A 12,312-nucleotide genomic window follows, 5' to 3' on the forward strand; every position below is an offset into this window, starting at 1 on the left:
ATTGCACATCATTCAGAAGAACAATCATGTTAATAGATATGCTTGTACTTTCTAGCACTTTCCAATTACAATTCGACAAAATATCGCCTTTATATGCTACTCCCTCCCTCCCCTTAAAAAAAAAGGCTATTTCTACGAAGCAGCATACAATTTTTTTATAGCTCAATATATTTTTTAGGCAAAACACTGAAACTTTCACATGCTTTATTTAAAAAAGATAAAGAAAACAAGCAGAAATTTGTATATTTTTGAATTTCAGAAATATTTTTCTCTTTCGCAGTATGAACCCAATCTTCATAACACCAGATTTTTGACAAAAGTTTATATTTGAGAAATATTTTATTGCCTAATATTTATGTTTAAAATGAATATTATCAAGTAGTATACTTATTTAGCTCCGTTTTGATGTGCTATGTGCTAATGCAGCAACATAGATAGCTTTTGCTGTGAATTATATAAAAAGAACCTACGTGAAGAAATGCGCATTTTTTCCTTAGTACGTAAAGACTTGAAAGAGTAGTGAGATTTTTTTCGATTGTTTTGTTCCCCATAACAATGGGCTGGACTGTAGGAACCTATGGACCTTACTAACGTCTGTGATCATATATGCTTCATGACAATTCTCTGATTCGTAGCAGATGAGGCAGCAGCAATTACATCACTGTACTGTTGGGGGCTTACTGTACTCATTTATGACTTCAATGCCTATACGAATGAAATGCTTGGTCGGAGCAGTGATGTAGTAGTACATATATGTGCTAAAGCATACTGGGGATAATGTTCTCTTTTTTCGTCTTTTAAAAGGCTGTGCGCATGTGAGTAAAAAAAAAACAGTACCTGAAAACGTCTGTCTCCTTTAAGGGAGCCAGCCCGTTTTGAATAAAAATGCAGGAACAGTAGTAGGCATAAACAGATTAAGGAAAATGATCTAAGAAGAAAGATACTAGGGCACATTTTGAGAGATGATGGCCATGAGACCTCAGCCAAGATTATGCATTCTTTACTTTGTCGTCGTTTTCCATTGAAAAAAAAGTAAGGTGTTTTGTAAAGAGTAATAGAGGAATTTTTTGTGGTAGGTTTAGTTATTATATTCTGAATTTTTTTTTATATCACAGATGAACCAGCTCCATTCGCCTTGGAGGACATGATGACCTTAGGCAATGACTTCCCACCAAGGGCACATTATTTGGTGCGATGGTGAGCAGCATTTCAACTCGCTTCATTGCAGCAGGGCTGGATTGATCTATTTTCTCCGCCTTCTTGCCTCCAATGTCCACTACTCATTGTGCTCGTAATTGGAAGCTGAACATGAGCCATTGCTGGGCTGAAAATAGGTTGTGATTGGAATGGGGCTGGTATCAAGCATAACAAATGCAATGGGCCTGTATTGGTTTTTTGAGAAGCAAGCTCAAATGTCGGTCAACTAATTGGAACCATAAGCTGGCTGTGCACTACGTTACGCTTATATAGCCACAAGGAACAAAGTGCTTGTATAACTGTGTTTCTTGTGTTAGGTTTTGTGACATTCAAGGTTGTTATTTTTCTTCTGGAATGTGTACTTTTTTTCAGAAGTCTTCTAAGGACTTGTGGAGCATGATTTGTCCACTCATTACTGGACCTCTATGGGTTATGTTTTAATGCTGACAATAAAAAATAACAAACTATTTGATCCAACTCAAAGAAATTTTTTTGCAAGTAACAGAATTCACATGTCCCACAAACTTGCCAAATATAGTAGAACCCCGCTATAGTATACTCGGATATACATAGTAAAAACTCTGATATAATAAAGTGAAACTGAAGTCCCAGTTCATCTTCCATAGACAACTGTACGTTTTCCGCCCGTTATAGTAAAAACATTTTTAGTAAAAATCGGTTATAGTAAAGTGCGCATGGAACATCGCTGCCCATGCACTACTTAAAATCGTGAGGTAAAGATGTTTTTGTATTTGAATACAGAAAAATAACAGAGTGGTTTTTTAGTTGGCTTTACCACTAGGCATAGCAGCATTCAGGAGAAGCCTACTTTACGGAGGCCTCGAAGCCGTGAGGGATAGCTTGCAGCGCGTAAGGAAAAAAAAAAAAAAAAGAAAGTAAAGCTGTCTACAAACATAGAAAGGAGGCGGCGCGGTCCATAGTAAAGTGCAGCAAAGAATAGGGAAGGGAAAGAAACGGGCAAACATTCACAGCACTGTGCAGCACAAAGCATGAGGTAGTGGAGGCAAGAAGTGGAGGTGCAGCGTGTGTGGTCTTGCAGTACTTGATTGCCACGTGCATTTATCATTTATTGCCTCTTAAAAAATAGAAACAGCAAAAAGTGACAGTGTTCATGCAAGGCTTTGGTTTTCACATTAAATCAAACTTGGTTGTATTCATAACCACGTTGTCCTCATGCTTAAGAGGTACTTCCACAAGACGTAAAACATTTTTATAACCGAAAAAAAAAAAAAATTGCACCGAAAGATGAAAACAGAGAGGGGGAAGGTATTTCAGGGTGTTTTTTTTTTTTTTTTTTTTTCATTAAGCAACAGTATGTGTTCAGTAAGTGCCCATTTAACTACCAGACAGCATCTTAGGAGCATGTTATCACCAACAACTGATATAGTAAAGACCCTGATATAGTAAAGATTTTTGCTGGTCTCAGTGACTTAACTATAAAGGGGTTCTTTTGTATGTATGTGTTTTGTCGATGACATGAGATGCTATTGAGCTTCCATCATTTCTGTCTTATATTTTGGTCTTATGTTAGAGTGCCAGTGCTGAATAATTATTCACTATAGTAAAAAAATTGGTCCGATTGTACCTAGGTAACACTTAATTTATTGCTACAGAGACGCCACTTTTTTGGCGCAGTAGTTCTTTCCAAGGACACCATGCAAGAAGGTACAAAAGTATTGTTTTATCCTCTCCCCCTTTGACTTACTACACCTATACCAATAATAAAACTGACAGAAATGACGCATATTGGAAGCTCAATAGCTTCCCATGTTATTGACAGAACACATGCATATTTGCCAAGTTGGTAGGACATGCGAATTTTTTACTTGTGAAAATTACTTGGAGTTGGATAAAATAGTTCATTAGCTTTCGTTGTTGAAAGTCATGAGGGCAGGAGGAAGTGTATATACTGTAAAAGAAGGCTAGGTCGAGACGGCGAGGTCATGACGGCAAGGACAGCCAAGCCTTGTCTAGCGTTTTAATCCGATCACGAACCCAGGCACGCGCCGGAGCCGGTGCCGCGGGACGATGATGATGGTATGTACAAATGAAAGAAGAAGATCATGGCATGTACAAATGAAAGAAGGTCCACAGAAGGCTCACACAATCTGCCCGGGGGGTCGGAAGCGGCCAGCCTGGTCGCTCCTAATTAACCGATGTGCCGCGGCGCACAAACGGTTTCAAGCGAGAAACATGAACAATTTCAGTTCCATGGTGGCGTCGATCGGCTGGGGGATCAAAAGGCGTGACTCTGTTGTTAACTGGAGAAGTTTGGCTGATAATCTCGTAGGGACCAAGGTAGCGGTGGTGGAATTTGTCACTAAGGCCAGGGGTGCGCAGTGGTGTATACAGCAGTACTTCGTCACCGGGACGATAAGAGACCACGCGATGCGTAGAATCGTAGCGACTCTTGCGGTCTTCCTGGCACGCTGTTGTGTTGAGGCGGGCAAGATGACGGCATCTGGCCACACGAGATAAGAACTGGGTAGGTACTGATGTGGAGTAGTCGGGCGTAGAGAAGAAGGAAGCGTCGAGAATTGTAGTGGGAGGACAGCCATAAACGAGGAAAAATGGAGAATAACCGGTAGTCCGCTGTATTGCTGTGTTATAGGCGAAAGTGACGAATGGTAGAATAGTGTCCCAATTTCGATGATCCGGTGTGATGTACATGGAGATCATATCCGATAAGGTGCGGTGAAATCGCTCAGTGAGCCTGTTAGTCTGGGGATGGTAGCTTGAGGTTGTCTTATGAAGGGTGGATGACGCGTGAAGAACTTCGGCAACGACTGTCGATAAGAAGGCCGTCCCGCGGTCACTTAGGAGCACCCGAGGAGCGCCATGACACAATACAATTGATCGCAAAAAGAAATTTGCTACTTCTTGAGCGGAACCGGTCGGTACAGGTGCTGTCTCAGTGTAGCGTGTAAGGTGGTCGACAGCTGTTATAATCCAATGGTTACCCCCATCGGAGAGAGGTAGGGGACCATATAAGTCAATGCCGACTACGTCGAATGGCGTGGCGGGACAGGGAACAGGTTGTAGAAGGCCAGCGGGCGAAGACGTCGGCCGTTTGCGACGTTGGCACAGAGGGCAGGATGCGATGTATTGGCAACGCAGGAAGATAGGCCAGGCCAAAAGAATCGTTTTTTCATTCGGTCGTAGGTTTTGTCAACACCAAGGTGACCTGCAGTAGCGTCATCGTGGAGAGCCGCCAGTATACGTGGACGAAGCACACGCGGCACGACTGGGATCCAGCGAGTTCCATCAGCGCAATACACGAAGCGGAGTAGGATGCCATCTTCGAGCTTGAAATTGCGAAGTTGTCGGCGAAGCCGAGCATTGGGTGGGTCCGAAGCGCCAGTAAGGCGGTCGATGATGGGTCGGCAGTAGGCATCGGCTAATTGCTGTGACCGGAGAGTGTGTTTGTTTCCAGAGTCATCAAATGAAACAGTTGTGATATACGTCGGAGAAAGAGATGGTTGGCTGTGGTCATAGGTGGAAATGCATTGGGAAGAAAAATAGCAAGCCTATTCCGAAAGTGGACAGCGAGAAAGAGCGTCGGCGTCTTGGTGTTGGCGACCCGATTTATAAGTGACGTCGAAATTGTATTCTTGCAGGCATAGAATCCAACGGCCAAGTCGGCCTGTCAAATTTTTGAGCGAAGACAACCAGCAAAGAGCATGGTGATCGGTCACAACTGTGAAATGCCGACCATATAGGTAAGGGCGAAATTTTTGGACAGCCCAGACGACGGCAAGGCACTCCTGCTCGGTAATGGTGTAGTTTTTCTCAGCTAGAGTCATAGTCCGACTGGCGAAGGCAATCACTTTCTCACGCGAAGTTGCATCGCGCTGCAGAAGTACAGCGCCAAGACCGAGACCACTGGCATCAGTGTGCAGGATGGTTGGAGCGCTGTCACTGAAGTGGCCAAGAACAGGGTCTGATGTGAGGGCGTGCTTCAGGTTATTAAAAGCAGCTTTGCACTGTTCAGTCCACACGAAAGGACTGCGTGCTTTAAGTAGTTGATGAAGTGGAGCAGCAATACTTGCAAAATGCTTTATAAAACGCCGGAAATAAGACGCCAGGCCGAGAAAACTGCGCAATTCTGTAGTCCGTTGTGGACGAGCAAATTTCAAGACCACGATGATTTTTTCAGGGTCTGGACGAATGCCGTCATGGCTGACTAGATGTCCCAATATTTTAATTTCCTTCTGTGCAAAGTGGCACTTCTTGGTGTTGAGCTGAAGGCCCGCTGAAGCGAGACACGTGAGGACCTCATTCAGGCGCGTGAGATGGTCGTTAAAAGTTGACGAAAAGATGACAATGTCATCCAAGTAACATAAACAGGTTCTCCATTTTAGGCCACGAAGCACAGTATCGATCATTCTTTCAAATGTCGCTGGTGCGTTACAAAGTCCGAAAGGCATAACATTAAATTCGCAAAGGCCATCGGGAGTTGAGAAAGCGGTTTTTTCTTTATCGTCCTCGTGCATAGGTATTTGCCAATAACCTGAGCGGAGGTCCAAAGTCGAGAAATATTCGGCGCCTTGGAGAGAGTCAAGGGCGTCATCAATTCTTGGCATTGGGTATACATCTTTGCGGGTAATTTTGTTGAGTGCCCGGTAATCAACACAAAAGCGTACCGAGCCGTCCTTTTTTTTAACTAACACTACTGGGGAGGACCATGGGCTTGTCGAGGGACGAATGATATTGCGATGGAGCACGTCATTTACATTTTCTTCAATTACTTTTCGTTCAGAGAGGGAAACCCGATAAGGCAGTCGGCGAACGATAGAGTTACCTTCAGTAATGATGCGATGGTGCGCAACACTAGTCCGTCCCAGTGGTGGAGAAGTGGCATCAAAAATGGCTTGGTGGTGTCGAGCAATGTCAGCAGTTCTTGGCGTTGGTTCGGCGTGAGGTTAGGATTAATAGTCTTTGTGAGAACAGAAAGAGAGACGTCTGGCGAAACACGGCGCTGAGGCAGAGGGGCGGTGAGCACCATCAAGGACAAAGGTTTGACGTCCACCATGCAGGGGAGAGAAGTTCCTTTTGGGAGCACGAGGGATTCACGTGAAGTGTTAGTGGCCGCTACTGTCGCTGAGCCGTTGCAGAACCGCACAAGACTAGACGGGAAGGCGATACCGCGTGCGAGATGACGATGAGATGGTGCGATGAGTACGTCCCCGTCAGTGATGTGGTCGAAACAACGGTAAGCAGTTTTTCGCACTGAGGAGGCAAAACAGTATTAGCGGCGGCAACTAGGGGATGATGTCGTTCAGAAACTTCAGATGAAAAATCGCTGTCTGTCATATGGATAACACGGTCGCCACAAGAAATTAACGCCGAAGCGGTTGACAAAAAATCCCATCCTAAAATCATCAGATGCGCACATGGTGAGAGCACAGCAAACTGCACATGATGGCGGACGCCGTCAATAACAATTCGTACGGTGCACTTTGCTAAAGGGCGCAAAGGGACGTCATTGGCTCCACGGAGTTCAGGCCCATCATATGGTGTCGTCACTTTTCGCAAACGGTAGCACAAATCAGCGTGAACGACAGAAATTGCAGCTCCTGTATCAATCATTGCTTCGACCGGTAATCCTTCAGCGAAAACAGAAATCACATTATACGGGCGATCCGGAGGACCTTTGGTAAGTTCGCAGGGTGCAGTTTGACCTCCGGAAACTGCAACGCTTAGTTTTCCGGATGGCGGACAGGGATAGTTGTTGCGGGTCGGAGAGGGGAAACTGAGCGGCGGTATGGGGATAGGGACCGACGTCGGGATGCATGGGTTCCACGAGGCTCAGACGAGGATTCTGGAGGTGGGGATGACCTTCGAGGTGGGCTTGGAGTAAACCGGCGTTGATAATATGACGTTGGAGAGATGTCACTTTCAAAGGTATCGTAACCACGGCGCTTGTTCTGGAGGCGGCGACGACAGACGCGAGATATATGTCCTCTAATGCCACAGTAATAGCAAATTGGTCGGGTGGGGCGCCAAGGTGCGTAATAGGGTGGTGCAGGTTGAGCCGTCGTTATTGCATTGACGTGATTGTAGTTTGGTGCCGGTCGAGGCGGGGGAACTAAAGAAGGGGGGGATGCTGCGACGTGTGCGTAAGTCGGTACTGAGCGGGGTGCCGGAGGGCCAGATGTTATAGGTTCGGTGATTGTTGCCAGCTCTTCTTTGCTGATGCTGCGAAGACCTGCGTCATTAGATGTTGCGGAAGAGTGTTCGCACCCGTGTCGACAGACAGGCTTGAGCGCCTGGAGCTCCTCGCGGATGATGGCTCGAATAAGTGCCCGCAGGTCGAGATCAGCATAGGTCGGGCCAGTAGCGTTGGCGGGCTGCAATCGGGAGGACTGCAGCTGGTCGATGCGCTGGCAGGTCGTAATAATGGAATCAATAGTTGAAGGATTCTGAGCAACTAGGATGTTATACGCCATAGAATTGATTCCTTTCAAGACGTGGTGTACTTGTTCATGTTCCGCCATGGTGGGACTAATACGCCGGCAGAGTGCAAGTATGGCCTCTATGTAAGACGCATATGACTCATCAGGACCTTGACGGCGTGAAGCGAGCTTGGTCTTCGCGATCTCAGTCCGAACTGCCGGGTCGGCGAAGTACTGTCGGAACTGCTGTTTGAAGGTGGTCCAGTTAGTTGTGTGGGGCTCGCAGTTGCTGAACCAAGTCCTGGCGACCTCAATAAGGTAGAACGAGATGTTGAGAAATTTCAGCGCATCGTCCCACCGGTTGTAGGCACTGCAGCGTTCGTAGGTGTCAAGCCAGTCATCGACGTCTTCATCGCGACGACCAGCGAACAGTGGCGGGTCGCGCTGTCATGGGGGCACAGTCGGAGGGGGTGGTGCAGCCGAGGTAGAGGGTCCGGCTTGTTCGTGGGTACTGTCGGTAGACATAGCGATGGTGGCAGTTGCCAAACGGCGACCGGAACGTAGCTTCAGCGAGAGGCAGGGCCCAAGGCAGCAAGGGGATCAAATTTCGCCTCCACCACTTGTAAAAGAAGGCTAGGTCGAGACGGCGAGGTCGTGACGGCAAGGACAGCCAAGCCTTGTCTAGCGTTTTAATCCGATCACGAACCCTGGCGCGCGCCGGAGCCGCGGGACGATGATGATGGTATGTACAAATGAAAGAAGATCATGGCATGTACAAATGAAAGAAGGTCCACAGAAGGCTCACAATTCATATATATTTCAAATCAGCTAAAACTTGTCTATCATTAGCGGGAGAGCTACAGCCATCACTTAAACATTGTTAAAAATTACCAGTGGCTGGGTAAGAATGAAACTCCTACTTTATTAGTCAAGATGACTTGACTTGATGTTTTGATTTTTGTAGGCATAGACACCTTTTCTGATGCAAAAGGCACTCATGTGCAACATGTGCAATGTCAGTGCGCATTAAAAATCTCTAAATTGAAATTAATCTGGAGTCCTTCAACACAGCATCTCTCATAGCCTGAGTCACTTCAGGGCATTAAACCCCACATACTACATATATCATAAGGTAAAAGAAGTAAATGTACATTACATGATTATAGAGGGTATATGGGTAACCAGCTTAATTGGAACACCTCATGACTGGGACATTAAAGAAGGTTCCTTGGCTCTTTGTGATATTTCTGGGCTTTCATGGAATTTAGTAAAAACAGCTGTCATTAGGCTGACATGTTCCTTTAAGTTTGTTTGCCACACTGCTTCCCTGCTGTGCAAACAGCATTCCAACAGAAACGATTGGGAATACACTTGTGGGATAAAACTTTCATGCATGTCACAGGATCTTGATTGGTCAAAAATAATCCAGAGTTCTTCACTGCGTGATCGCTTGTAGCCCATCTTTGCTGGCATCTTTTTTTTTTTTTTTAGTTTTTTTTTTTTTTTTTTTCTCATGTCAAAGGCTCACTGTGGGCTATGAATTATTCTGCAGTGGAGTGCTTTGGATTAATTTTTTAATTTTTGTCTTTCATGCTGGGATATCACTTGCATATCTTGTAAGGCCAAATATTTGATCATCACTTTGGCCTGGGATTTATTAGCTTCATGGTGTACTGGGATGGGATAATATAATGATTCTCATCCGAAAACGATTCCATTCCATCGCCTTCTCTGCCGTTGGCCGGTTAAAATTTGAATTTGTGCATAATAAGGTTGCGCTGCAGGACATCACAGGACGTCACAAGTAAGTTCATATAGTCGTCACATCATATGTAATTTTGATGTCATTGCCGAGGGAATGGAATAGATTTTGGAATCGCTATATTACTCCACTCCTGGATGCTGTCACAGTAAAAATTTAAGTTCAGTTTTGCAGCATGATTACTAATCGAGAAACAGTGTTTCGTAATGTTTGAAAAACGTAATGCTTACAAAACTCTTGTTTTACCACCTTGTTCATTCAATCCAGTAAATTAAAATTCCAGTTTAGCTGAACATTTGCTGGTAGAAATTTATAGGTTAATGCCCTGTTCGGGGACTCGGGTACTAAGCTTTGGGGCTGTTTCTGGGTGCATCTTATGCATGACATACTTTATTTCTTTTGTGATACTTTATAAGTACAGCTTCTTTCTTGCTTTCACTATTATGCTTCTGTATGTGCTTAATAAGTAACACACTTTTCATTCCCAGGTTTGGTTTGCGTGACTTTCTAGTAATTGCACCAAGCTGTGAGGAAGAGGCCATCTCAAGTGAAGACAGAACAAAGCTGCTTGTCAGCTCTGTTTCTGTAGCCTTAAACAATTCAAAATGGTAAGATCTCTGTTCGTTGTCTCCCATTTCAATAATCCCTTGGTGCATTTTAACTTTTGATCCGCCGGGGTGGTGCAGTGGTTAGAGCGCTCAACTACTGCGTCCAAGGACGCGGGATCGAATCTCGGCCACGGCGGCTGCTTTTCGATGGAGGCGAAACGCAAGCCGCCCGTGTGCTGTGCGATGTCAGTGCACGTTAAAGAACCCCAGGTGGTCGAAATTTCCGAAGTCCTCCACTACGGCGTCTCTCATAGCCTGAGTCGCTTTGGAACGTTAAACCTCACAAACAAAACCAAAACGAATTTTTGGCAAGGTAATGTGTCGAAAAAGTTTGACCATCACAGCATGGTCCATGTTATTCTGTCTGCGAATGTTAATTGTGTAGGTATGATTTTGTGCAGTACCTTATAGAAGCATTTCTTAAACCACAGCAAACATAATGCAGCTTTGTAACAATACAAAGTATATGCATGGTTGTCTGTAACAGAGTTGTGTTGAGCCTTTATCTCTGCAGTACTTTGTCGTACAGCACTTCACAGATACCTTTCTTTCAAGAGCATATAATTTCCTGAAAGTTTGATGATTTCTGCAATACTTTTTTTAATTGGCAAAATGCTCTCATAGCTTTTGAGGTCGCCATCACTTTTGGTGGAACTGGTATTATTGTATTACAGTTGCTATATCAACTTTTTCTTCTTTTTCAATTGTAGGGGTATAGAATGCTGATTTATATTGAACTTTATCAACAGGTTACTATGTTCTGCAGCAAAATCTAGTTAATTTGATACTAATAATTCGGAAGTATGGATAATTTGAACTAGGAGTGCGGTTCTCGCCAAGGCCCATGTAAATCTATGACGCCGAACGCTCATTAATTTGTACATGAGTGGACTTGCACCAGCTGATTTGGAAGAGGGGTCGCGTCGAGGTACGACCTGCAATGCCAGCAATCATCCAGATAGACTTTCCTGAACCTGAATTGCATGCAACAATGGTGCCTGCACACCTCAGGCGTACGTGCTATGACAGGCATGGCGGCGGTCGGAAGTCCCCATTGCTGAACTATAACCCACTGCTCTTACATTTACGCTATACTGTCATCGAGTATGCCCTTCAGCGAGAGTTGCGCCATTCTGGATGTTGCTTAGCGTGTCACCGGCCTTTTGTGATGGGCGTTTGAAAAGTAATGCCTCTGTCTCTTGTTTCTTTTTTTTTTACTCGAGCACTGCTTGTGCAAAAGTTATGAAATTCATAAATCTTACAGCTGCATTTCTGCCCTACATAGAGTGCATTTTAATGTGATCTCTGTCAGTTTCTGTGGCTTTTTGCCAGCGGTGAACAAGGCTATACATGCCTTCTTTGCACCAGCTTTTAACGCTAGAGCATTGAAGTTCTCTTTGAGCAAAAAAGTGGCATCGGTGTGATTAGAACATCGTGATCGGTGGAGAGAAGTCATGATGCAGTCATGAAGTGTTACATGGTGACTTCGCATAAAAGAAAAATTGGGTAGTCAAGTGTTAGAATCGAACCTCTTGCCCTTTGGTCACGAGTCAAGATATGCTAACTTTATGCTACTGAGGCATGTTCATTTTTATGGGATAAAAACGCTGTGTTAGGGCAACAAGTGAGTCGGTGTCTGTGAGAGCAGCACCAGAGGGTCCACAACACACCATATGGATACTTTATTTTTGTTGCATCATTTCAAGTGAGCTTGTGCCACCTAAGTCCTTTTCCTTCTCGTGTGTCCTGTTCTCAAGGCGCAAATGACTCTCTCATCGCTCTCAGATATGGATCCGCGAAGTGCACAGATGAAAATCAAATGGCGTCAAATGAGAACTGTAAGCAAGATAAGGCAGTACAGTTCAGACAAACTTGGCTATTGCTTCTTTTGTTTTCAAGCTGGAGTGAGAGTGGGCGTTGTCGCCCATCTTGGCCTAGTGAAAAAAAAAACTGCTATAAAACAGGCACACTTGCTTTTGTTCATCGGGGCATAATGCCATGCATGTTGGTTGAAATCACATTGAAAAATAATATAGGTCTGGCAGATATGTGTCTGCTATATTTGTGGACCACATAAATCTTGATTAAACAGTACTCAGGAAAAAATTGTGGGAGTCATTACTTTTTGAGCACCCTCTGTAGTTTTGTTCTGGGCACCACCGCACTGTTCAAACACCTGTGTGTACAGTCGCCGACAAATTTTTCGGGTGCCCGATTTTCTGGACCTGCATGATTATTCGAACTCTGCCATGGCACTGTCATGTGCTCCTTAGAGTCAATGTATAATGCCGACCAAAATTTTGGACGTTTTAAACTTTTCTCATTCAAT

The 12,312-nt window shown here is 44.6% G+C and overlaps 1 protein-coding gene across 2 annotated transcripts in view; it reads left to right on the forward strand.

Annotated features, from left to right (window-relative positions):
- Positions 1-12,312, forward strand: part of Rab3GAP1 (RAB3 GTPase activating protein subunit 1) — a 257,376-nt gene that overhangs the window by 5,846 nt on the left and 239,218 nt on the right. For both annotated transcript variants that reach the window (XM_084590698.1, XM_084590699.1), the window contains exons 5-6: positions 1,116-1,197; positions 9,864-9,983. In XM_084590698.1, coding sequence (XP_084446824.1) covers positions 1,116-1,197; positions 9,864-9,983 — 202 coding nt within the window. The remainder of the gene's footprint in view (positions 1-1,115; positions 1,198-9,863; positions 9,984-12,312) is intronic.

This window comes from Amblyomma maculatum, chromosome 1, assembly GCF_055883805.1.
Source record: "Amblyomma maculatum isolate TAMU_Amacu chromosome 1, ASM5588380v1, whole genome shotgun sequence".
NCBI lineage: Eukaryota > Metazoa > Arthropoda > Arachnida > Ixodida > Ixodidae > Amblyomma > Amblyomma maculatum.